This window comes from Aphelocoma coerulescens, chromosome 3 (genome assembly GCF_041296385.1).
Source record: "Aphelocoma coerulescens isolate FSJ_1873_10779 chromosome 3, UR_Acoe_1.0, whole genome shotgun sequence".
NCBI lineage: Eukaryota > Metazoa > Chordata > Aves > Passeriformes > Corvidae > Aphelocoma > Aphelocoma coerulescens.
In genome coordinates this window covers 16,008,826-16,035,082 of record NC_091016.1, presented here as the reverse complement: position 1 = coordinate 16,035,082, position 26,257 = coordinate 16,008,826, and the positions used below count along the sequence as shown (strand labels likewise).

The window sequence follows — 26,257 nt, the reverse complement described above, 5'->3', positions numbered from 1 at the left end:
TTTAGCTGGATTAATTCTGCACTAGAAATGAGCTATCTCATTAAAGCTTACCTGTTACGCTTTTATAATTGTGCTGACCATTCTACAGGGGAAAAAAATCCTGATTTAAGACAGTTATTCCTTTTTACTGCCCTGCTGCCACATGATTTTATCATCGGTGGAGGCCTGTACAGAATGATTAGTTCTCTGAGTTTTAAAAGCTCCGTTGGAGAGCATTTCAGATTAACCTGCCCCTGCCATTTCCATTAAGAAAATTTTGAATTGTCAGGATTAGCGAAGATCAGAAATGTTTTGAGGCAGGTCATGTTTATGTTGGGTTTGGGTGTCTCCACAGGGGAGAAAGCAGGGAATAAACCCCTGGAGCAACAAAGCAGAGAAAAGCTGGAACGTTTGCATGAACAATGTGCTCCCTACAGATATGGGCTGCTTGAATACTGGGGACATCTAAATTTGATTGCAAATCTTCTTTTGCTTCTAACACATGGTGCCATTGTTTGTGTCCCAGCACTGCCTTTGTTGTAAAGAGAAATAAAAACCACCAACAAAACCCAGCCGAGAACTGAGGGGGAGTTACAGAAACAAAGGCCTTGAAAACTGGCTTTGGAAAGCAATTACTTCCTAGGTGGAATTGTCAAATTCTAGAGACCCCCCTGTGGGTTGCCAACTGTTTGGAAGGAAAGGGATCCCCAACTAGTGGATGAGCCATGAGCAGCACAGAAGCAAAGTAGTGGAATGTCTCTCTCCTGTCCTGCCAGCTCCATAGAGTTCAGACCAATTATAGTGATGCTAGTCTCATGAAAAATAAAAACAAAGCGATCTTCTCAATATTAAAACACCCCTCGAGTGCCTCACCCATTAGTTGTGGTGATTGTAAAGGTGGGAGTTCAACTAACTCACTTCTTCCCTTGTACCTGATCTACAGCTTCTTCTGAGTCTACAACAAAAGCCCAGAGGAAGAAAAAAAATTCATGGTGTGTGATAGGACCTGGGATGCCTCTGTTCCCAAGGGACCTGGCTGAACTTTTCGGCTTGGTGCCAACTGACGTGCGGAAGCCCGGCCTTGGCAGTGCAGGTCTCCGCTCGCAGCCTGCTCAGGGGGCCTTGGCCCAGGAGCCCCGGCAGGGGCAGCTGAGCAGCGCTGCCCCCGGGGTCACTGCCAGGGAGGACACGGTGAAGGCTGAGCATGGCTCAGCCTCACAAAGAGGTAAGGCGGGAGCTGGGCCGCTCTCTGGCGGGAGGAAGGCTCTTGTGCCAGCCTAGAGAGCCTGGGCACATTGCCAGGGAACAGTTCTGCCCTGCATGTGCCCCCTGCAATGAGCTGTGCAGCTCCCAGTGCCCCATGTAGCTGTAGGGCTGCTCAGCTGTGGGGCCGGGAGAGGAGCAGGAGGGTGCGTGTGCAGCTGAGCCATTCCTGGAAAGCACAGGGCTCTGGGCTCCCTGCTGTCCCAGGGCAGCCCAGAGGCCAGGCTGTTCCTGTGCTGGCTCTCTGGAAGTGGGTCAGGGTGTCTCCCTGGTCTGCCTCAAGTGGCTGCTGGCAGGAGCGTGTTTCCCTGTGCAGCTCTTTAGAAGTTTCCAGGGACTCTCTCCAGCGAAATAGTGTAGCTTCAGATGCTTTATGTTGGCATTGTGGCCTCTGTTATATTTTGTGTCTCCATTTTGCAGGACTGACTGGCTACACTCTTGCCAAGAAGTTTACCGTGGCATCTCCCTCCATGCTCCTTCCCTCCAAGCCATTGCCTCCCATCCAGAAGAGCTCTCCTTCTTCTAACACCAACAAAATATGTAGCGGAGAGCAGGAGAATGGGAAAACTATCACTGGCAATGGTGATGACAGAAGAAAACAGCAGGAGCTGAGTTCAGAGGGAACAGGACATACGGTAAGGACCAGCCTAAGTCCTGTCTGGTGGATTTCCAGTTTATGTGCTGTAGGCAGAGCTCTGAGAGCTTTTGCTGTGGTGTGAGCCCAGGGAAGCAGCTGAGCAAAGAGAGAGCTCAGCAGGACACTGCACTTCAGGCTGTCTTTGCAGTGGGTGTGTAGTGCAGGCGTCATGTCCTCAGCGTGTATCAGTAGCAGGGGAGGTCTTTGCATGGTTTTGGGGCTCTGTTGTGGCTCCTGCTCTGTCTTATGGCTGAGAAAACACCAACAGGCAGTCAGAGCAGCTGAAGTTGGCCAATCTTGTGAACCAATCCTTCTACATTTAGTGAACTACGGGTATGTGTGAACCATCTGTGTGTCTTGGTGGTATTTTCTGTCAGCTGTGTCCTGTTTGGACGGAGAAAGGTGTTTGCTGGAACAGGCAGTCCTGCAAAGTCAGTTCCAGGTTGTGTCAGCTTTTGAGTTGTACAGCCATGCCCTTGTGCCCAGTTGTCTCTGATGCTATTTCTAGACTTCATCATCTTCTGGGCAGCTTTGTGCAATCGTGCATGGCTTTGTCCAGAGGGAAGGGATGGCAGGTGGCCATGGGGAGAGCAGTCCAGAGCCCACCCCCACGATTGCCTTTGCAGCAGGGCCAGGACCTGCAGTTGTTTTGGGTTTGCCGTGGGGTGCAGGAGGAGGCGGATGAACAACAGCTTTGGTAAACAGAATGTCCAACCCAAGGCTTGTGTACTTGATTCCAGCCTTGCTGAGAAAGGGCCCAGCGTATCCCTGACAGGAAGTGATCCTTCCGCTGAAGTTTGAACAGGGCCTGGTTTGGCTCTTTAGCTGTGCCAGGGGCAATGGGATATTAAGGAAGGGTGTGCATCTGCCCCTGCTGCCTCCACCCACCTTGCTGGACATGGCATGGGGGCCCTGGAGCAACTTGGGCCGGCAGAGGCCTTCCAGAGAGCAGCAGGGCAGGGAGCTCTGTGGAACTTCCTAAATGCCAGTGAGCCTGAGATGATGGATGTGTGGGAGCTGGAGAGCACCGAGCATCCCCAGAGCTCAGCAGCATCGGGGCTCAAAGGCTGCTGGGGAACTGTACGAGGGAAGGGAAGCAGCAGCAGAAAGGAGGGGCTTGAGAAAAGCAGGTTTGGACATCCTGCAGAATGGCTTTGTGGGGGCTTGGCTGGAGATCAGCACTGGCTGTTAGGTGCTTTAGGGACAGGGATCCAAGCCCATTCCCATACGATCCAAAAGGCCAGTGGAAGCAGTGGCACCACAGAACATCTTGGTGCCAAACATGTGGATGCCAGCTGGCAATCCAGCCTTATTTCCAGAGAAGTGAGCACAGGGATAGAAGTGGCAAATGTGGGACATGGTCTCTCACTCACCACTTCCCTTTCCATTCCCTGTCCTAGACCAAGCTGCTCCATAAGTTTGACATTTCTGCCAGGTCCCAGCTAACAGCATGGCTAAATGTGTTCAGGCATGAATGGGGGCAAGGCTGGATGCTTGATCTGAGGAGTACTGTGTTCTACTCTTTGCAGGCTTCCTTGCTGTTTTCCAGCGGTGGGGATATGAAGAAGGGGTCATTGGGACCACCTTTGATCCCCCCAATACGCAAGGCAGTGAGTCCCCCTGTGAGCAGTGCGGCAGCGTCTGTCCCAAGCTCTCTGCAGCTGGATTTCCAGGAGTCCCCGGAGATGAGGTAAGCCAAGGTGTCTGCTGCTCCAGTGTGCTGTTCCTCTCGCTCTTTCAGTCTTGTGAGGTTATTTTCCACAGTCATCTCTCCCATGTATTTAGGCAAACCTCCGTGTATTCCCCATTTTGCCCATCTGTGGTGATCCAGCGCAATGGCAAACCCAACACCATATGCCCTAAGAGCAGAGGTGGTTGTGGGGAAGAGGAGGCAGGGCTTAAGAGCTCCTCAGAACAGGTCCTCTGCTGGACTTGGCTGCTGATTCCCTCTATGATGTTTGTGGTGTCATTTGGGAACTGTATTGCATGGATCTGGATACTGCAGTTCTTTGAATACTGTGATCCTTGACTGTCAACTTCTGCAGCCATGAGAATATGGCAGGGCAAATATTGGCTACTGAGGAGGTGTCTGCAAATTCAGGTGCTGCTTCTGTAAATGTCAGGCGTGACTTCTCTGTGCCTGGGCCTCCACCGTGAAACCAGAGCCCAGATAAAACTTGGGGTACAGATGTATAATCTGATCGATGTCTAGTATTTCGATCTGGGCTTAAGATCAAAGAGGGCAAGGTGCTAGAGAAGAGTTACAGGACTGTACCTGATGCAAAGATATTAGCTTGGATATAGGTGTGAGAAAATGTAGCTGTCAAGCTTATCCTAGTGACAAGGATAAGGAAGGAGTCACAGAAGATGCAATTGAAAAGCATCCGTAGGGCTTTTAAAGTGCAATCTGAGTATCCTTACCTAGCAGCTGAGTTGGAAAAGGCCTTTTTGTCCTTGAAAGAGCAAGCAGGTGTACTGTCATTCTCAGGAGAGAGCAGTGCTATGACCCCATGTAGCCCGAGACTGTCACCAGTGTAAGGCATGAGCAGGCAAAGTCAAGCTTTGTCAGGAGAACAAAAGTAGCTGCCCTCCATACAGACTTGTGTCTCAGCTCAGCAGCTCTTGCTGCTTCACAGAGGCTGTAGGAGCCACTTGGCTCCAAAAGGAGAGAACTGGGCAGGTCTGATGCAAGTTGAAGAATGACTGCTGTGTTTCAGCCAGAGCTTGGCAAGCTCTGTGGGACTCCAGCAACTGAAAGCTTAAGGACAATTCATCAGCTTTGCAATTGGGTTTGCAGTTGGGTTGGTTTGCAGTTTTGCAGTTGGGTTTATGTGTTGCATTTCCTCCTTCATCAGGGGGACCATGCTAAGAAGGTTTGCCTCCTTTGTTGCTACACACATTCCATGCCCTTCTCTTTCTACCTGCTCATATGTTCTTTTGTCCTCCATTTTCTCAAGGCCAAGATCCAGCAGCAGAAGCAAAGAGAAGAACTCTGAACATGCAAGTAGGTACAGGGCATGTCTGTCCCTAAAATGACCATTGGAATGCTGATCCAGGGGTGGCATTGGGACATTTGGGTTGAAAACCATCCTGCTTTAAATTTCTTCGAATCCCTTTCAATTCCTTGATGGGCTCAGTGGACTCTCCCAGAGCCTGGTCACTGGGAGTGTGCTCCGGTGGTGCAGCGAAAATTACTCCAGGAGCTGCACTGGTACCTTGGGGCTCGGGAAATGTGCCACAAGAAAAGAAAACATTCCTCTCCATCCTGCACATGCCTTTCGTCTCCCTGCACCCTTTCTAAGGTCATAATTAGTAGAGAAAAAAAGACATTTAGCATGAAAGGAGAAATGTTCCCACTCCTTCCTCCTGCCTTTGAAGGAGGACACCTTCCCTTGGGGCAGTTTCTGTGCTGAAGCCTTTGCGATCTGAAGGAGATTCATGGACATTGCCTGGTTTTGCATGGGGAGAAATAGGGAAACCTCCTTAGACAGAAAGGCCTTGTTAATGTTCCAATTAAGGGGAAGGAGACTTCCAAATGGATGCAGCCTATGCAGGATCAGAGTTTGTCATCCTCTGACAGCACAGGCCTAAAGCCACCTATGGCAGGTTCACGATGGCAAATCTCTTCCCCGACTCTCTCTGCCCGTGTCAGTAGTGCAGGCTGAGGCTGGGGGAGGAGATGGCTTCTGCCCTGTCCCCCCTCCCTGCCTTGCCTGAGCCCTGACAAGAAGAGTTGTGCCAGACAAAATGCAGTGTCTGGTGCATGTGTGTCAGCCCCTGCTTTCAAGTTCAAAGCCTCAATGACAGTGGTGTTGTTCCTTTGCCATCTCTGGGCGTGGAATGATAGGAGAGGTGAGATTTGAAGGAACAATTTTGCTGATGCAGAAAAAGGGATCAGATCCACTGGTCCCTTGCCTCAGGGTTAGTTCTGCCAAATCCTTGGCAAGGCCCCTTTGGAATGACTCCGTAATTGCTGATATGCAGCTGGAATGCTGAATGCATCTGGGGAGAAGTATTGCTGAGTATGTAAGGTGGCATTTTAGCTGGATTAATTCTGCACTAGAAATGAGCTATCTCATTAAAGCTTACCTGTTACGCTTTTATAATTGTGCTGACCATTCTACAGGGGAAAAAAATCCTGATTTAAGACAGTTATTCCTTTTTACTGCCCTGCTGTCACATGATTTTATCATCGGTGGAGGCCTGTACAGAATGATTAGTTCTCTGAGTTTTAAAAGCTCCGTTGGAGAGCATTTCAGATTAACCTGCCCCTGCCATTTCCATTAAGAAAATTTTGAATTGTCAGGATTAGCGAAGATCAGAAATGTTTTGAGGCAGGTCATGTTTATGTTGGGTTTGGGTGTCTCCACAGGGGAGAAAGCAGGGAATAAACCCCTGGAGCAACAAAGCAGAGAAAAGCTGGAACGTTTGCATGAACAATGTGCTCCCTACAGATATGGGCTGCTTGAATACTGGGGACATCTAATTTTGATTGCAAATCTTCTGCAGCTTCTAACACGTGGTGCCATTGTTTGTGTCCCAGCACTGCCTTTGTTGTAAAGAGAAATAAAAACCACCAACAAAACCCAGCCGAGAACTGAGGGGGAGTTACAGAAACAAAGGCCTTGAAAACTGGCTTTGGAAAGCAATTACTTCCTAGGTGGAATTGTCAAATTCTAGAGACCCCCCTGTGGGTTGCCAACTGTTTGGAAGGAAAGGGATCCCCAACTAGTGGATGAGCCATGAGCAGCACAGAAGCAAAGTAGTGGAATGTCTCTCTCCTGTCCTGCCAGCTCCATAGAGTTCAGACCAATTATAGTGATGCTAGTCTCATGAAAAATAAAAACAAAGCGATCTTCTCAATATTAAAACACCCCTCGAGTGCCTCACCCATTAGTTGTGGTGATTGTAAAGGTGGGAGTTCAACTAACTCACTTCTTCCCTTGTACCTGATCTACAGCTTCTTCTGAGTCTACAACAAAAGCCCAGAGGAAGAAAAAAAATTCATGGTGTGTGATAGGACCTGGGATGCCTCTGTTCCCAAGGGACCTGGCTGAACTTTTCGGCTTGGTGCCAACTGACGTGCGGAAGCCCGGCCTTGGCAGTGCAGGTCTCCGCTCGCAGCCTGCTCAGGGGGCCTTGGCCCAGGAGCCCCGGCAGGGGCAGCTGAGCAGCGCTGCCCCCGGGGTCACTGCCAGGGAGGACACGGTGAAGGCTGAGCATGGCTCAGCCTCACAAAGAGGTAAGGCGGGAGCTGGGCCGCTCTCTGGCGGGAGGAAGGCTCTTGTGCCAGCCTAGAGAGCCTGGGCACATTGCCAGGGAACAGTTCTGCCCTGCATGTGCCCCCTGCAATGAGCTGTGCAGCTCCCAGTGCCCCGTGTAGCTGTAGGGCTGCTCAGCTGTGGGGCCGGGAGAGGAGCAGGAGGGTGCGTGTGCAGCTGAGCCATTCCTGGAAAGCACAGGGCTCTGGGCTCCCTGCTGTCCCAGGGCAGCCCAGAGGCCAGGCTGTTCCTGTGCTGGCTCTCTGGAAGTGGGTCAGGGTGTCTCCCTGGTCTGCCTCAAGTGGCTGCTGGCAGGAGCGTGTTTCCCTGTGCAGCTCTTTAGAAGTTACCTGGGAATCTCTCCAATGAAATAGTGTAGCTTCAGATACTTTATGTTGGCATTGTGGCCTCTGTTACATTTTGTGTCTCCACTTTGCACTTGGGACTGACTGCACTGCTCCCAAGGAGGTTACCCTGGAGTCAGTAGTTTTTCCCTGTTAACTTCCCAGATGCTCTTACCTTCCGAGGCCTTGCCCCCAATCCAGAATAGCCCTCCTTCCTCAAAGCCCATATCTAACTCTTTTTTATTATTAAGCTGACCATTTTGCAGGGAAAAAAATCCTGATTTAAGACATTGGTTTTTTGCTACTTTGCTGCCACGGGATTTTATCCTCTGTGAAGCCATGTAAAGAGTGACTCATCCTCTGAGTTTTAAGGGCTCTGTTGGGGAGTATTTCAGAACGAGTTACATTGTTCCACTTCCATTAGGAAAATCAGCCTTTAGTCAGACTGGCCTGAAAGTGGCCCAATCTCACACAGTTTAGAATGAAAATCCTCGGGGAAAGCAAATGATCCCGTTTCAAGAACACAATTCACGTTTGGCTAACACTCCTGCAATCCTAAGCTTTTCTTTTCATGTCCTCTAAAATATTGCCACAAAGAGAAGAAAATATTGATCTAAATGCTTACAGGTATTAGAACCCAGGAGTTCTTTTAGGACCCAGGAAGAAGATGTGTACTAAAATCAGCATGAATTAGGGCAGATAAGAATCTCTGTCAGGAGCAAGCTCCGTCTCTGCCCTTCTCTATCAAACACAGCGGCTCTCCAGCACCCAGGGATGAGGCCTTCATCATGCAGGAGGTTTCACTCTGCTGGCCAACAGAGCAATGCCATGTCTGCTGCCAGTGCACTGTGGCAGTAGCCCATCCATTGGGAGAGGTTCTAGGCATATGTACCTTGCTGCTCTCAGACACAATCTCTGGGCCTTATCAGAGCTCCGCAGTCTGGAAGCTGTCTTGCCTGTTGCCCAGCGTGGCGCTGTTGGGGGCTTGAAGTGTGCCAGAGATTTACAGGAACCTTTGCTTCCATTAACAGGCCTCCCACTGAGCCAGGCCAAGGAGACGGATCACCCCACCGGTGCTGGCCTTACGAATGCCGAAGCCCTGAAGGATGGCTTTCAAAAGGTGAGGGATAAGGACAGGGATGAGCAGACTTCCTTTCCAGTGACTGTTTAGTGTTTGGCCCAAAATGTCCCTGAAAATCATAATCTTCCACTCTTGGGGGATGGGGATTCTCTTGGGAATATATTTGACAGCTCCAGAGCAATTGCTTGGCTATTTCCAGTGGTGGCAAGGTCACTGGTTTGGAGATGGTGCTAAGGTCATGCCAGAAGCATTCTTTATGTGCAAAGGCCCTTGTAGAGAAGTTCTGAATGGCAGAGCAAGCTACACATCAGTGAATGTGGGCAAAGTGCATCCTCGGAAGCACAGAAGCAAGGATTCTAATGCTGAGTGTAAGCAAGGCTGCAAAATAAAATGGGAGACTTTGATTTTTCCTGGTTACCTTTCTTGCTGTATCTCACAGCCCTCTCATTCTCAATTTTTCCGCACATTATCATCAATGTTTCTGCAACTTGTTTTCACGTGACTCCTCTTTTTGGCCTCACGATCTCCGAGAGCAGCTGAGTCCTTCAGAAGCCAGAAGTGAGAAACTGCTGCAATTCCTGGCCATGAGTGTTAAGCAACAGCTAATTACCCCTCCTTGCTGCGTATTGCACATGGTTTTTATTCTTCCTGCCATGTAGGAAGGGAACTGCCTGCCCACCGGTCATGTGGGCTCTTCATCTGTCTTGGAGCACTCCTGTGATTTTCTTGCTTCAAGCAGGGCCTCTTGACATAGGCGGAGAAACAGTACCTTGGAGCAGTGGAAGGTTATGGCAATAAAGCGTTCCACCTCACTGTGTGTAATTGCCAAGGTGAGGACAGGAGACATTCTTCAGGAACCATTGGAATGTACATGGAGCTGCATCAAGGACTGTGGAACTCGATGGACTCTGTGCTCCTGATGAGATGTTGTGTCTGGTTTGTGTGTCTCTGCTTACAGTCTCTGATGCATTCCCATTGCATGTAGATCCGTGCTGCATTGTGCATTTTGGCTCAAAGGAACTTAGAGCGGAATCCAATGGGGCCTTTGGAGACAGAGATCAAGACAAAGAGAGAAAAGGAAACGTCCTTGCAGCTGCTTCCACAGACAGTTGACCCCGGGGATGCAGCTGCAGCAAGTAAGTGGTTGCTACACCTGGGGTCCTTTCTGATCACTCGCTTGCCCTCTGCACAGTGTTGCCCTCAGACTGGAGGGCTGTTACACTCGCATCCAAGTGGGAGTTTGCATAGGATGTATTTCCAGTCCCCAAAGAAAAATGGAGAGGCATGAAGTGTCTTGCCCAGGGCCTCACTGAGTCAGTAACAGAATATCAGCTTCCCACCTTCCCCTCTGAAGTCCTTCAGAGTGTAAAATTCTGTCTTGCAAAGTACACTGGGGCTTCAGACTCTCTCCTGGCTAGCAGCCTCCAGGAAAAGTGGGTCCAAAAGAATGCTTTTCAACCAAGGTGCAACCTGGAAGAAACAAAATTCAACTCCTTCTAATGAAAACCCCAGAGACCCTTCTCCCACCACTCCCTGCTGAGGAGCTGGCGCTGTAGAGCTGTGCTGAAGCCCCGAGCCAGTGCTTCTGTTGTAGCCCCAGGAGCAAGCAGCGTTCCCGACTGAATCCCGGCTGAGGGGCTCTGACTGCAGTGCTGTGTGCGCTGCCCCAGGGCAGCAGCAGGGACCTCAGGAGGCAGCACTCAGCCCGAGGGCATCACGCAAGGTTATCTGCGCTTTCTTTTGGGAACTTCCCCAGCCAGCTTCTGAAACAGGGAAACAAAAGAAAAGCAATACTGGGGTTTCCTTGTTTCTTCAGGGAAGCATCCCTGCAATTTGGTTTGAAACCAGAAGAGGGTAGATTTCGATTAGATATTAGGAAGAACTTTTTTATAATGAAGGGGATGAAACACTGGAAGAGTTTGGCCCGAGAAGCTGTTGTTGATCGATCCTTGAAGGTGTTCAAGGCCGTGTTAGATGGGGCCCTGAGGAACCTGCTCTAGCTGAAGATGTCCCTGCTCATGGGAGCTGGACTAGATGGTGGTAAAAGGTGCCTTCAGACCCAAACTCTTCTAGGAGTCTGTGATTCTGTGATCACTTTCCCATGGTACTGTGCCACTGTTATACTTGAAGTTCGTTGGGATAACAAAGAGACGTTACCCAGCTCCAGCAAGTTTTCTGGGCCTTTCCATTGTCAGCCTCCACTCCCAAGCTCCTCTTTGGTCCCTGCAGGCTTTAGCCTACTGCCTGTCAATGGCACAGCTTCCAGTGTGCAGAGAAAACACCCTGGTAGTGCCTTGAAGGAGAAGGTCTTGAGGAAGCAGGACAATGTGCCCTTACTGCCCAATAAGCCCATCATCCATGGAGACGGCAGCTTCCCACGCAACTCCTCAGGTAAGCCTGCTCCACAGCAGCTTTTTCCTGCACCGGTTTTCCTTGCACAAGGAGCGCAAACCGCCTCCTGCCTCAGCCACCACAGCTGGGATCTTGGGTTCATAGCCTGTGCTGAGAATGGACAGCAAATCTACTCTTGAGTTACTCCAGCTCGGCAGTACTGGAGCACTTGGTTCTTAGAGATCCATTGGAAAGCTGAGCTGCATAAAGTAGTGGTAAAGACCTAAGCTCTGGCTTTTGCCCATCCTGATAGACCAAACTACAGCACTGGTGCCAGGAGGCAGCTGTAACTGCAGGGATGAGCTCGGGGCAGTCTGGCAGGGTGTGCTCACTGTGCACCTCCGAGTACCACCACGATCAACTGTCCGCTCTCCATCTTGGCCCTCTGCCTGTGCTGCTGTCCGGCTCTGCAGCCAGCTTTCCTGCTCTCCCAGCAAGGGTTGTCTCTGCATGGCAGTCAGCCACTTGGTGCAGCCGTGCTGCTGCTCCCAGAAGTGCCCAATGGCTTCTCGCTGCTGCCATCCCACGGCCTGCAATGCCAAGAGGGAACAAGCAGCGCCTCCTGTGTCACCCCACCCAAATACAGCGGCCTGTGTAGCAGGTGACAGCCAGGAGGGGCTGCCTGGTGCTCCCAGGCTGTTTGCTGCCCGCCGTGAATACACAGCACATAGTCCCTAGTGGCTCTTGCCTCTCCTTTGAGGGCAGCCTGCCTGTGCTATGATCCTGAGTAGGGTGAGATAAGAAGAAGGGAGCTAGGAATGATACTTTGAGTGCTCTTTTCTAGTGATGCTACTTCCATGGTCACAATTGACCAGAACTAGCCTGACGTGGCTCCCCATTCATTTTGAATATAGATGTGTACATCGACATCCTGCTGCAGTGACACCACTGATGGCAGTGACAGGGCTACATCAGTGACAGCCAGATTAGCTCCCATCTGAATATTCTAGATTCTGTGCAATATTTAAACTCCATCATTTGAGACAGCTCAGATGTTTCCATGTACACATTAGAAAATGACCTGTTGAGTGCATGACATGAAATTTATGATGAACAGTCCTTTTGATGACAAATGGGTTTCATAAGAAATGGATTTATCGTCTGAATTTTCTCATACCTTGTAAACTGACTATCAAGAGAGTTCATCTGCCCACAAATTGCATCTGTCTTTAGGTATTCATATCATCAATTTGCATTTGGAAGGCTTTTTTATCAACCATCTGGGCTAGAGATTCCATTTTTCCATAAGAGAAAGCTTAGGCTTGCACAGTGTGCACACAAGTCCATTTGATGGCAAACAAATTTCACCTCAGCATCTTTGAAATACAGCCAGTGTGTACTTTACCGAAATAGTAAAGATTCCTGATGCTTAGAAAGAACAAACTCCATGAACTACTCCCTTCTCAATAGCAGGCTGAAATGTAAGTGCACTCAGCTGCCCTCTGTCTAGAGCAGTTGAAGTCAATGGGAACAGAGGCGCTGTGAGGTGTGAAGGGTCAGGTATCGCTGTTCCCTGGTAGTTGCTCTGAGGGGATTCAGCCGGGCCCAGCAGGGCTCGGTTGTTCAGGCTCGGCTTGGTGCTGTCACGAGGCAGCTGCAGGTCTTTCCTCAGGGAGTTGCAGGGTGCCTCTGTCCTCAGGGCTCGGGGAAATCAGGGTGCTGAGACAAGAGAGGCAGCTGAGGGGTCCCTCCTGGGGTAGCAAGTCCTGCTGGTGGGCACTGTCTCACAGGGAGTGGGAGCTCTGCGGCCTCAGGAAGGTGCCGCTGGCTGTGGTACCTGTGGCACTCGGGAGCTGGCGCTGTGTGGGCAATTGTCAGGTTTAGCCAAGGAGCTGTGCCCAGCTGGGGGGGGCTGGGAGAAAGCAAGGAGCCAGAGAGCAGGGAATTCTCTGAGCCAGTGCCAGTTTGTACCTCATGGAAGCCTGGCTGGGAGATGGGGCTGCAGGCCGCTCCATGGCGGGGTGCCTTGCCCGGGGCTGCAGCGCTCAGGGCTGACCCTCTCCTTACAGTGACCCCGCAGACGGCCACTGGTGCCGAGCGCCGAGAGGAGCCGCTCCGTGGGAAGGGGCAGAAGGACGGAGCCTCTTTGGAGCCACAGCAGTCCTTGCTCGAGGCACTCTCCTTGCTCAGCAGCGATGACTGGTAAGAAAGGCCCCGTTCCCTCTTTCTCCCTCTTAGCGTTAAGGTAGGTGAGGAGAGTATCTTGCTAGTGCCTCTGAGCCCCAACAGCCCAGAGGGCCGAGGGGCACCAGTGAAACCACTCCAGAGCAGAGAGAGGATAAAGATTTGAGAGCAGCCTTTTCTTGGCCTTGCTCTGCAGCAGTGCTCCAGCTGCAGCAGGTCCGTGCTGTTTCCTCGCTTTGCCTGCTGCTCTGTGGAGCTGCAAAGGAAATCTTGAGGGAAGAGAGAAAGCTGTGGGACAAGATGATTTGCTGGCTGAAGCCAGAAGCAGGATGGCAGCAGTTTGGAGTGTAGAGATTTGGGTGCCTCGGGTTGCAGTGGGACTGAGTAAGATTTGTCTCTGGCCCCACTGCTGGCAGCAGTGGCAGGAGTCGGGGTCTGCCTGTGACCTTCCGCATGTGAGTCCCAGGAGCAGCTACAGGGAGTTCTTCTTTCTGAGAAATGCACTGAGTTGTGCCATAGAGTCACAGGGAGGTGACAAGAAACAGCAGCATGGCACGGTCTCACAGCTTCCAGGAAGGACATAGGGACTTCATGTGCCAGAGACTTCAGAAAGGCTGCCTTGTTAAACGGCCACAAACGAAGACTCTGAAACCCCTCTGTTTGCCTCTTGGATTTGTGTATGCTTTTGACAGCCACAGCAACCTGTGGCAGCGAGTGCCACGATTTCATCAAGTACTGCCTGAAAAGCACCTCCCTTTGTTTGACTGAGCCACCAGCCTGGTAATTTCAGAGGGTGCTGCCTAGTTCTTGGGTGGAGAGAAAGTCAATCTTTTTGGTACTTGCCTTTCAGGGAGCTGAAGGAGAAGGGACTCTTCAGCATCAAACACCTGGCTGAGTCCCACTCAGAAGTCCTTCTTTGTAGACTTCGTGAGGTTTGCTTGGCACTTACCAACGAGGTAAGAACATTGTTCTGAATCGTCCTCCGTGCCTCATACACGGTGTGTAGAGTAGATATGTGCCTGTTCATCTCCCTGTGTGCTCAGGGACTGCCTTCATTTCTGTTTCTAGACCTTATATTTCTCATGTCTGTCAGCTCTCTATAGGATCTGTGTGCACGTGTAGCTCTATTTACTGCTAGGTCGGGCACTCTCGGGCACTCTCCTCTTGGAGCGAGCTGCCATTATCATGCAACGTGCAAATGCAGAAACGGAGACACCAATTATGTTATTTGCTGCAGTCCAAATCTCTGCCCAAGCTGTGATTCAACCCTGCCAATTAGTCTGTAGACTTGAGCCTGTGTTTTCTGTTTCCTGGCTGAGGGCTTCAACTGCTGCTGTTGCTTTTTCAAACAGGAGTAAATGACTCCTTTGTCTTTATGGCTTGTGCCTTTATGGTTTGAGAGCAGCCCTTGCTTTAATTTGTTTCTTTGTTTTTTGAATAAAAGGGCCTAAAACCAAAGCAGTGGACATTACAGAAGAGTTAAGTAGAACACTTTAAGTGAAATAATATGTTTCAGGCCTGCAGTAAGCAGGCCTGAGGCCTAGCACAAGTTGGTGCCAGAGTAAGTGCCTTTCTGTGCTTGTGCTCTTCTGCTCTGCCTGTGCTTTTGTGTTCCCCAGGACACAGCTGGAAGTGTTGTCGTTTCCTGGGACTTTTGTCTAAGGCAACTGGTTTTCTTTTCAAGGTGATTCTTATGTTTCCCCTCATGACTTCCCCAGGTGACCAACCTTCGCTCAAAGGTGTCTTACTGTGCAATCGTCACTCTTGGAGAGCTCTTTGTGACCTTGCAGAAGGACATGGACTCGGAGGTGGATGAGGTTGCTCGGGTCCTTCTCCAGATGGTGTGGAACTCCCCAGAGTTTGTTCAGAAAGCAGCCAGTCAGACCCTGGGAGTCATGGTGGAGCATGTGACTCCTGCACGAGCAATGACTGCTCTCATGGACAGTGGAGTCCAGTAGGTTCTTCTTGTCTTAGTGATATTCTTCACCTTCTATTGTGTGGGGGGGAGAAGGGCTGAGAGAGAGAATGGGAATGGTGGGAGGGAAGGGTCCTGTATCCTGCATCTTCTGTGAACTCAGTGACTCTCCGATCAACCTCACTTCTTTCCTCTTGTCACCTATTTCTGCCCTCGTGCAGCCCATTAGTTGACAGAATCACAGAGCTGAATCAGAATATGCTGAGTTGGAAGGGGCCCATCAGGATCATCGAGTCCAGCTCCTGGCCTTGCACAGAACACCCCAAGGGTCCCACCATGTGCCTGAGAGCGTTGTCCAAAGGCTTCCTGAGCTCTCTCAGGCTTGGTGCTGTGACCACTGCCCTGGGGAGCCTGTTCCAGTGCCCAGCCACCCTCTGGGTGAAAAACTTTTTCCTGATATCCAACCTCAACCTCCCCTGACTCAGCTTGCTGCTGCTTCCTGGAGTTCTCCCAGTCTGTCCGAGTTGCCTAGATGTGGTGAATGGCGGGCAAGTGAAAGTGCCTGCAAAGGCTAAGGATAGAGCCCTGTGGTTTTGTGGGAAGAGGGACAATTGCAACTGCAGCTGTGAGCGCTCTTTGATATTTCACAGCCCTAACCACAGAGGCCCTGGGAAAAACCATGCATCCTCATTATGCCATTCCCTTGAGAAGTAAGGAGGGTTCTTGCTGGGGCATGGAGCACATGGGGGACAACGTGCTGGGTGTGGCACAGCCTGCACAGCAGGTGCAGCTCCGGCCAAGAGGAGTCTTGTATGACTGTCCTGGCCTTAGAGCCCCCCTTTCTATTCAAACTGATGTCTCATGTTAGCCTTGAGATGATGAATCACTGTACAGGCACCTTCACAGGCCGACTGCCATGGGACAGCTGAACCAGGTGCTGCCTTAAGTGTTGGTGCTGGGCCTGATAGTCCCCAAGAGACACTCTCTAGAACAGGACAACCTGGCTAAACTGACTGCCACCCTTTCCTCAGCTTTGGAAAAGGGGGAAACGTTCAGATGTATCTCTTGCCAAGCCTCACAGAAGAAACCGGCTGCATTGCTGGATATTCTGCAACTTCATGTCCCACAGCGTGTTTTGCCTGCATTTGTTTTTTTCCCAAGGTCTGCAGATTTGGGGGTAAATGGGTGGAAATATCCTCAATCCTGCTGCAGCTGTCTGTGTAGCGGCTGGCCCCTGATGGGTCAGCCTGGCTTGTCTTTAATTTCCCTCTTTCTCCGAGTGAATTTGGGGAAAGACATTGAGTATCAGATAGTGCAGGGAGACTGAGTTCCTCGCTCTTGCTTGCAGGCAGTCCTTCTGTACAGGGCTAACTTTGTGGTTCTCTGAGGACAGAACCTTCTACAGGTGTCCCAAGTGTCAGGGAGAATCCAGGCCTCCTTCCCCCAGCAATGACAGCATGCTCTGGCCAAGGCCTGCGCTGTGTCCCTCTGCTCCCTGTGCCCCAGTGTTTGCTCTCTTCTTCCCAGGAGCCGCCACGTCCAGGTGCGGAAGTGCGCGGCCCAACTCCTCCTGTCCTTGATGGAGAAAACTGGAGTCACGAAGCTCGCAGGAACGCCCAGGGCTGAGAGGCTGGCGCACGCGGCAGGGACGCTTGCTCAGGACTGTCACGAGGACACAAGGTAATGATCTTCATTTCCCCTCCTAAAACAGGAAAACTGTTGGGTGTCTGGCTGTAAAGGGCAAAACCACAGAAGAGTGGAAGCTAAAGGAAATATTAAGTTACCTCACTGTGTGGATGAGGTTCACAGAGTCACGGAATACGCTGAGTTGGAAGGGACCCATCAGGGTCATCGAGTCCAGCTCCTGCCCGTGCGCAGGGCCCCCCAAGGGTCACTCCATGTGCCCGAGAGCATTGTCCAAACGCTTCTTGAGCTCTGTCAGGCTTGGTGCTGTGACCACTGCCCTGGCTTGTCTGGGGAAATGACTGTGCTGGGGAACCTGAGGTTGTCCCGCAAGAGGGAGCATTGCCAGCTTCCTGGGACTGGAATGAGTCTTTCCTGAGATCAAAAGAGCCATCAGATGAGGCAGTCAAACAGTTTTGCTTGGCCTTAGGTGCACAAGACAAAGCCAAAATGTTGGCTAATGTTCATCACTGAAGGATCCCATACATCTCTTTCTCATTAACTTAAGACTTTCCTAGAAATATTCCAGGGATCTTTAGCCAATGTATTCAGTCTTTCTAAACCTCTTCTGCAGATTTCTATAATGCTGTTATCTGGGGCTGAATGACCTCCAAATTGCTTCTTGAAGAAAACTGTGGTTTCCTAGTGGCAAAATCAACCCAAACCACCAAAATCCCCTTACTTTGAGGATTAAATTCCCATTAATAGCTGCCAAGAACGCATGAGCAACTAGCTGCCCCTGTGCATACATATGGTATAGAATAATCAAAAGCAAGCATGAGGCATTTGGTCCTGGCTTCCCTGCCAGTTAAAGAAAGGCAAATGACTGTGCAATGGCAGCAAGGCACTGCTAATAAGCTCTGACTCAAAGCAGAGGTGTTTCGCTTGTTCCCTGGGATCCTTCGATGCCACAGAAGCGCACCCACAGTTTCAGAGTGAGATTGTATTTTCTGTTGCCCCACGTTCGCCTCTTGTCTCTTGTGTTCAGCTGACAGCACTGTGCAGTGACAAGTGGAGGTAAATCTCTCTCTTTGCTGAGTAGGTAATGCCTTCTCATGCAGGTATGGCAGCTGCTGAGTTTAAGGTATCAGCTTATTCTGTTAACACTCCTCCTTTGTTTGTTCACCTTTCTTTCTTTCTTTCTTGTTAGGCATTATGGACAGGAGATGGTGAAAATGATGCTGAGTCACCGAAAATTTAACAGGCTTTTGGAACAATCTTTTTCCACCCGTGACCTGGAAGATATTCTGACAAGAATTAAGAAGAAAGTAAGTGCTTGGTAGGAGACATGTCTCCTTTGTGCAAGTATTGCCACTGCTGATATGAGATCAAACATACCTAATCTTATCTCATTCCTTTTCTGCCGAATCCTTTTGCTCCTGGGAACGAACTGTTGATCCTCAACCTGTTCATCTGCAGAGCACAAAGGAACTGATAGATAGTATTAGGGGAAAAGTGTAGTATTGGATATTTTGAATATCGGCCACAAACAGGGAAGGGAAAGAGGAGAAAATGGGTTTACATTTAAGCATAACCCCCCACCCCACTATCCCTACTCTGCCCCCAGTGACGCAATTAAGTGAGAACAGTGCTTCTGGAGATAACAGAGTCTTTGCAAAAGACACAGGAAGCAGTAGTGCCAAGAAAATTTCCAAATATACAAAAGATGTCCCAGTCAATCCCAATTACTACAATTACTGTCTGTCTTCTGGCAATACTGCCCTGCTGTCATGCCCTGTGGAGCTGGAAGAAGCTTGGTGAATTCAGCAGCATCCAGTGGAAAATCATTTGTTTGCCTGGAGGTTTTTTTATTCTTTTTACCTACATTATAGAAGGGAGTGTGCCTTTGTGCAGCAACAGGGAGAGTGAGTGTGGCACCAAATCAACTCCCAACACAATGGGCCAACCTCCAAAGAGTCCAAATTTTTCTGCAGCTTCCTTTAAGAACATTCGTTCCCTACCAGTTTGCATTATTCCCATTTATGCTCAAGAGTAATGCATTTGGGATTTTAGACTGCTGCTCAGTATGGTAGCAGCCACAACCTGCCTTGGGCTATTGAAAACAAAGAGTTGGCATCACTGAACCTCTGGCCTGTTTCCTTCTGTAAGTTCCGAAATGTTTGCCTAAGCCTTGGTAGCAGCGATCCTGGTTCTAAGTTGTGTTTTAAACAGGTAATTTCCTATTTTACATTCTAAAGATCCATGGGGTTTCTTTATGCCTTTGTAGGGGATGGAAACGCAGAAGGCTGAGCACCCATCTGTCCAGGAGCCTGTGAAGAAGAGGAGCGATGGCTCGAAGAAGCCCCAGGCCACATTGCCTTCTAGTAAACGGTACTGAGCACTTTAGTTAGATGTGACAAAGCACATGACAAGCTTTACATGTCTCTTCCTCAGGAAAATCTTTCCGGTGGAGATGACCTGTGCCAGAGATTGTTTCCTTTCCCTACAAATGCTCTATCAAAAAATATGTCTCCTTCTGCATTACTCTGAACACAACTTCTCTGGAAGGGTTTCCACAAAAAATGGGCGACAAAAAGACACCCATCGGTTGCAGCTCAGAAGATCCAGTGCAGTGGCAAGGACAGTGCTGTGGAGGCTGTGAGAGGGCCATGTCTCCACTGCCTCACTTGGGACAAGTAAATTCAAGCAGGGTTTTTTTTCCTCTGAGAGCAGTCTTTTTCAGATGGGGGTTTTGATGAGAAGTCCCAGTCTTGAAGCAAGATGCCGTTCCCCAAAATAGCACTTCCCATGCATGTGGTTTGGCCTTCCTGAACCATGGTTTTCTTACCCTCAGACAGTACCAAGATGAGTAGTAAGTAGCAAGCCAGTTCCTGAGCAACTTTGGTCAACAGGTGTCTCAATGTGGACGTTTTGTCTTGACATTCCTGTCCTTCATACCGTTTGCTTGATGGGCAGCATGTTTGGTTTATTTCCCCCTGTGCTGCAATCAGCATTTGAGACAGGAATTTGGTCCTTGCTGTCTCTTCCTGCCAGTGGGAGAGCTACTTGTACCTGTTGTCCACTGATAACAGAGGGGATTTATTTAGCTCTGTCATGGTCAGCGCTGGCAGGAGAGTGACCACATGGCTCAGTAGCATAGTCAGGATCTTCCCATGCTCATGGAAGAGACCGGCTGATCCAAGAGAGTTGTTCCCAGTGGGTTTGTTAGGCTGTGGATCTAGTCTCTAGGGAAGCAATCATGTGAGCGTAGTGCTGGGATGTCTGGCTTCTGTTTTTATCCCTGTTACTGATTTTCTGGATCCTTCAGATATGCCCCTATCCATCTGTTCAGATGCATCTGAGCTACTTTTCCAGATTGTCATGCCTGCTGTAGAGACACTTCTCCAGAGGGATGAGTTTCCTTATTATAAGACACACACCTCCCTCATGATGAGGCATTTAAACTTGGAAATAGCGTCTCTCTTTCCTCACAAAGCAGTGCGACATGTGTACCTGGGAAGCTGTCTGGAGATAAGTGAGATGCATCTCATCCTTGGTTTTCCTGAGTAAGCACTGGTGAGAATGTTGCTTGCAGATTGTCTCCTGTAATGATTGTCATGAGGTGTCACGTTGTTTTTCAGGTCAGGATTTTCTAGCTTGAAATCACATCATTAGGAAACCTCCGCAAGATGTTCTGCTCACAGTTAACCGAAGGTATGATCACCAACAGGTCCTCATTTGGTTTTATTTTCCAGGGTGAAGTCTACCTCTGATGAACGCCTCCTACGCCGCCCAAAAGCCCAGGTCACGTTACCTCTGGCTGTGAAAGAAACGGAGCCACTCCAGAAGCTTTACAATCTCCTGGAAGCCAAGGAGTTTAAGACACGGATGGAAGGAGTGGCACTCCTCCTAGACCTGTGTAAAACCAGCCCCCAGCTCGTCTCCACTAACACTGTCCAAGTATGTAGGGTGTCTTCATTGTTCCTTTCCTTTAGCTCCTTTCCCAAGCCTGTAGCAGGAAAGTTAATTCAGTGTGTCTTGGCACTACATCCTGGCTGTGTGAGACAGGCTGGTGCCTCTTACCCTGAAATATTTAATTCAGCTCCACGCTTCAGGACAAGTTATTTCAGTCCAGATATATTTGTCTGGCAGGTGCCTATTGATGTTGTTCATCAAATGAGGACAGAGTTTTCTGCTGGTGTAACTTCTGCTGTCTCCTACTCCCACTTGGGTTAAGTGAAGGGAATGCAGCCACTGAAAGCGTGGCAATTATTCTCTAGACAAAAAAATGGGTTTGGATGGGGAAGAGAAGTATCAGGCTGGGCAGGTTTAAACCAATTTTTTTCAAAGGATACTTCTGTAAACTCCGACTTGTCTTGCACAGGCACAACTCTGGCTACTCGTTTCCATCGGCATCCCTATTCCTCTTGGTAAAGACGGTGCTCACCCTTCTTGGGGGGGTCGTTTTTTTCTCTTTGGAAAAGGAGGGAAATAGCTAGGGACAGATCTCTTCCTTCTCCTCCCAGGAGCTGCTTTTTCCCTTTGTCCAGAAAATGGTGCCTGATAATGTGGCTGTCAAGGGACTGAACCTGCTCTAATGAGAGCGGTACAGCACATTAAATTTCAGAAGTCTACCTGCTAGGTAGACAATTGGTCTGGATCCTGGAAGAGTTGATCCGAGCCCTGCACTTCTCCAGACACAGGTTCTGAGACAGACGGAACAAAACCTGGATCTCCTCCAGCCATAGTTTTGGCAAAATCATAACTGCCCTCAGAACTTGAGACAACTGTGTAGAAAAACGGGCATTGTAAATATCTGGTTCCATACTTGGAAAGCAAAGATACTGTTTTGCATCAATAAATGGGATTAATTTAATGATTTAGATGTGGAGAGAAACACCATAGGAACTATTCTGTCCCCGCCCAAACCTCTTCAAAATATATGAAAATCTTTCAACCAGCATGAGGTTGCGCAACCATTCCAGTGAGTGGCCCACAGGAAAATTGTGCAAGCAAGTGCTGACCTGACAGGAAGGATCACTTTCATCTTTTACATTGCTGAGTGCTCATTTCTACATCCCTTCCTCAAACAAGGACATTTTAATCCAGCTTTCATGTTGTTTGTTCTCTTCACAGATTTTTGATTATTTTGTCCCGAGACTTGGTGATACGCACAAGAAAGTGAAGCAGAAGGCGCTGGACGTGCTGGCTGAAATCATAGGCGTCCTGAAAGATGCCTTAAACCCGGTGATCATCTGTTTGGTTGAAGGAATAACAAACAACCTAAACTCAAAGGACCCCGGGGTTTATGCCGCAGCTGTGAAAGCGCTGGAAGCATCCATGGCTCACTTAGGTAAGGCTGAGCCCTGGCATGGACTCTCCTCAACTGTGTCTCTGCCTCTGCAAGTCAAGAGAACGCTGAGTGCCTTGACAGCTGTTGTTGTCTGTGGAAACCTCCAGCTGACATCCACCAGAAGCTGTGCAGGTGCAGTCCTTACGCACCAGTCCCCCAACAGGCCTGAATGTGCATCGGCATTTCCCAAAAGTCCCAGGAGCCCTTGGCTCTGTGCTGCTTGTCTGAAGAGGAAGTGCTGGACTACAGCTTTGCTGGAATTCAGGGCCAAAGGGATGTTTGGAGTTTTCCTGGTCCCCATTTGACTTCCCAAATGAATAGCTTTGCTGTTGGCATGAAGGGACGCCGGTGCATCAGAACCTCTGCAGAGCAGCCTCCTGGGAGGCTCCACATTATAGGCATTAGCTTCATTAGGACAGCAGGATCAGTTCTTTACTGCATGCTTGCATGAAGATCATTTGGGACCTCCTTTTTGTATCTCATGCAGGAAAGGAGCTCTTAATAATACCCTGCTACTGAAACCCACACTGGGGTGTAGCTCTGTAGTGGTTCCCAATGAAGCAGATTGCCTGCTTTGTCACTGCCAGCCCTGGTGACCCTGCGAGGGAACACAGTTCATCCCACACACGTTCTGTCTCCAGGAAAAGCTTGCCTTGGCTTATTAGAGTGGTAGGACTGGAGGCTTGCAGGACAATGCAGGCAACAGTGTCTAAACTCAAACAAGACCCCCAAAACCGCAACAGATAGGCACAAGGAAAACTAAAATACATACGACGGTCAAGTATTGGGAAATCAGTTCATTTTCCAGTCTCTCTGCCAAGATCTGATTTCACAGATGTTACAGAAACCCACAGGATACTGAGGCACTGAACAGTAATAGCTCTTGTATGAGTAACTTGGTGTCTTGTCCCTAGATCCACACAGGTAACCTGCAATTTAAAAACAGCTTATCCTTCAGGTGGGAATGGATGTGTGAATTTTGGAGCCTTCTCACCCTTTTCCAGAGGGGAGGGAGAAGATCACTTCTGCAAAGCTCTGGGATGCAAAACCTTTTCACTGCTTACATGTGATTGAACTCTTGAGGTCCCTGATGTGAAATGTTTTACATAGCTCCTGGTACAGCAGACAACTTTGGATTTATAAATGTGAAAGGAGAGCTTTTCTTTTGGAATTTAAAATCCTCCCAAGTAGGCTGGAAGGAAAGAAGAAAAGGATTCAAAAATCGGCAGGAATTTCCTTTCTTTTACAAAATGTAGTTGCCCCTGCCCTTTCCCTCCCCACTGGCCTTTCTCTTATGACCTCAGAAGAGAGAGCAGAAATGTGTGTTTCCCTTGTAGATAAAGTATCACTGATGAAAGAGTTCAGCCACCGAAGGAGTGAACTGAAGGGCCAAGCTCTGCTGGATGTCACGGAGCATCTCTCAGGTATGGCCTCCCCTTCTAAGCCAAGAGGTCTTCCGAGGCAGAATTTACAGGGAATGCCAGTGAATAGACAGGTCCAAATCAGGAGGTGCTGAGCTTGTCCCTCCTGCCCAATACCCATGGAAGGTGTATTGGGCAGGTTTTCCCTGGCTGCTGCAGAGGTGTGCAGCATCTGAGATGGGGGTGGCGCTCGGCCTCGGGGCTGAGCTCTCACTGGGGCCGCCTCCAGGAAAGGGAGGGGCTAAAAATTCCCAAGCTGGCTCCTCTCTTGGAAGCTCCGGGACAGCTCTGATCCTTTAGGGGAAATGGTGGCAAATGCTGTTTCAGGGGATCCATTTGTTTTGTCCTCACAGAATTCTTGCTTTGCTCTTGGAAAGTTTTGAGGTGGAAGCCTGCAGTGCCTGGGGGTCACAGCTTAGGTCAAAACTCAGCCCACACGAGCCTAACGAGGCCCGGATTTTGTGCAAGGCAGCCTTTGGGGGCAGAGGGGCAGAAGCAGAGTGCTGAGGCTCCCTGCCTGTGCTGTCAAAGTGCCATTGGACTGAGCATTTCAGGGTGTGCAGTCAGGGTCTTCCTATGTCAGCGCTGCCCAAAATGCTCCAAATGCAGCTGATAATTGATTGCTCAGAGGAGCTTGCTATGTCAGCAATAGCCAAGGGATGGAAAAATGATAATCTCAATATACGCTAGAGAAGACAGTGTACAGCCTTGCTTTATTTATAGCCTTGCTTTAGCTGGGGCTAAATCCACTGCTAATTATGCCAGCATCTTTAAATGCAAGGTTTAATACACTTTGTGTCTTCATTCTGAATCTCAAAAGGGCACCTTCAGCCATTGGAGTGTCAAAGGCCCTTTACAGAGCATTTGAATAAAGTAGATCTCCAGGAATAGGGAATTTAGTTTTGCAGCTATTTTAATCTCTTTTTCAAATAAAGGAATTCAACTGGAATTAGGACTTCTTTAGAAAGAGCAGATGCTCTCTCTGAGATTTAGTGGCAATCTCTCTGAGATTTCTCTGCGCAAGTTGCGTAGTGACCGATGTCTTTAATTGCATGTAAGCTCAAATGAACTCCCATTTTAAAATGGGTACCGTAAGCCTTTTCCTGCTTAGCAAAATTGGTTTTAGGTACTTTCAGGAGCTGTTTAAATGTTGATGACTGCTGGTGGATTAACAGCATAGAGAAAATGAAGTCTCTTCCACTACAGAATAATAAATGGCGACTACATAACATTTTGCCTGGTCAGAAAATAAGAATGGTCCCCAGACCATATCAGGTTTTGATCTCTCAGCCAGATCTGCCATGCAAGGAGCCTGTTGGTAGTAGATTTTTGTCTGTGTTTGATACAGTTCAGAAAATGAGCAGAGAGCAGGCTTTGGAGACAGCGGGAGAGAACACTTGTGTTTTGGTTACATTTCTGTCCCCTGTGTAGCATTCTTCTCTCTCTATTCCCCTATTTCAGCGCACATTGTAAGAAAAAATGCCATTAACATTGTGAGGGGAAATGCCATTAAAATTTGGAGATGCTCCAATGCCATGGCAATGGGGTCTGGCTAATTACCTAAGACAGCCTGAGGTTTGAAACAGCTGTTTGTTAGAAGCCACAAAAGCCTTCTGCCAAAGACACCGGCTAGTCACTGATGTTTCAAATCCAGCTGTCAAACAGCACCCATCTCTGGTGGGCTGGAGTTTCCAAGTGTGGTCTAATACTGCCCTTTGCCGTGTGCCACCAAGCAAAGGGAAGAGCCAGATGAGACTTTTGGCACTTGACATCAAAGGTCACAACAATGGAATCATCCCTTTTATTAGAAATCTCTCAACTGCCTCTCTATGGTGCATTTCAAAATCTTTGGCGTGGGTTTCGACAACTTCTAAATGGAAATAAACGGCAATTTGACATTTCAGTCACTGTTCATGCAGAAATAAATTGTGGAATGATTTAGTAAAGGTGTGAAGTCTGCCACAGGTACAAGGCTCTGTTTGGAGAAATTAGTCCTGAGAGCTTGGTGGTTCTGTTTCGGGGATGTTCAGCTGCTTTGCCCATTTCTGGATCATGAGGCTCTCACTGTTATTTCACTGATCTTAGCCAGAGAGACTCCCAAAATCACAAGTAGAGGTAGATCCTTGTTTGCATTAAGGCTGGTGGTTAAGAAGTTTGTGTCTCTCTTCCGGCAGCGCTTGTGGGATGGGTTTATCCCAGGAGCCCCAAAGTCGTCCAGCGCTACGCCCTGCCCGTGCTCTGGTCCTTCCTGGGGAACAAGGCGCTGCCTGTCCGAAGCGCCAATGTCTGCACTGTGGTCACCAAGCTTGCCTGCGCCCTCTACAAGGTGATGGGCGCCAAGCTGAGGAAGCATGCTGCCAGCCAGCCTCCGCATGTGCAGGAAAACCTCTCCAACATTTTGGGCTGGTGGAGTGTCGATGACCTGTAGAAAGATGACAAAGTGCTGAGTTGGACACCTCCGGATGTGACTTCTTAGCTGTGCCAAAAATGACAGAATGCAAAGGAAGGGTGTGCACCTGCCCCCGCTCTCTCCACCCCCCTTCCTAGTCGTGGCATGGGGTGCCTGAAGCAACTTCCGATTGAGGACAAGGTGAAGGCTGAGCATGGCTCAGCCTCACAAAGAGGTAAGGCGGGAGCTGGGCCGCTCTCTGGCGGGAGGAAGGCTCTTGTGCCAGCCTAGAGAGCCTGGGCACATTGCCAGGGAACAGTTCTGCCCTGCATGTGCCCCCTGCAATGAGCTGTGCAGCTCCCAGTGCCCCGTGTAGCTGTAGGGCTGCTCAGCTGTGGGGCCGGGAGAGGAGCAGGAGGGTGCGTGTGCAGCTGAGCCATTCCTGGAAAGCACAGGGCTCTGGGCTCCCTGCTGTC

At 49.5% G+C, this 26,257-nt stretch overlaps 1 protein-coding gene across 1 annotated transcript; it reads left to right on the top strand.

Moving 5' to 3' along the window:
- Positions 1 to 3,438: 3,438 nt before the first annotated feature.
- LOC138107670 (TOG array regulator of axonemal microtubules protein 2-like) lies at positions 3,439 to 25,999 on the top strand. The gene is made up of 16 exons (XM_069009185.1): positions 3,439 to 3,569; positions 4,837 to 4,883; positions 6,840 to 7,121; positions 8,516 to 8,604; positions 9,551 to 9,701; positions 10,795 to 10,956; positions 12,966 to 13,098; positions 13,931 to 14,036; positions 14,799 to 15,034; positions 16,523 to 16,675; positions 17,829 to 17,946; positions 18,906 to 19,009; positions 20,374 to 20,578; positions 21,755 to 21,971; positions 23,309 to 23,395; positions 25,567 to 25,999. Exons 1-16 carry the CDS (start codon positions 3,439 to 3,441, stop codon positions 25,818 to 25,820), a joined length of 2,475 nt encoding a protein of 824 aa, XP_068865286.1. The 3' UTR covers positions 25,821 to 25,999.
- Positions 26,000 to 26,257: the final 258 nt, after the last annotated feature.

Excerpts from the sequence above, each read along its gene's own strand:
- LOC138107670 (XM_069009185.1), top strand. The coding sequence starts at position 3,439 with ATGAAGAAGGGGTCATTGGGACCACCTTTGATCCCCCCAATACGCAAG. Across the intron at positions 4,884-6,839 it reads GAAGAACTCTGAACATGCAA|CTTCTTCTGAGTCTACAACA; the intron begins GTAGGTACAGGG and ends CCTGATCTACAG. Across the intron at positions 16,676-17,828 it reads GACTGTCACGAGGACACAAG|GCATTATGGACAGGAGATGG; the intron begins GTAATGATCTTC and ends CTTTCTTGTTAG.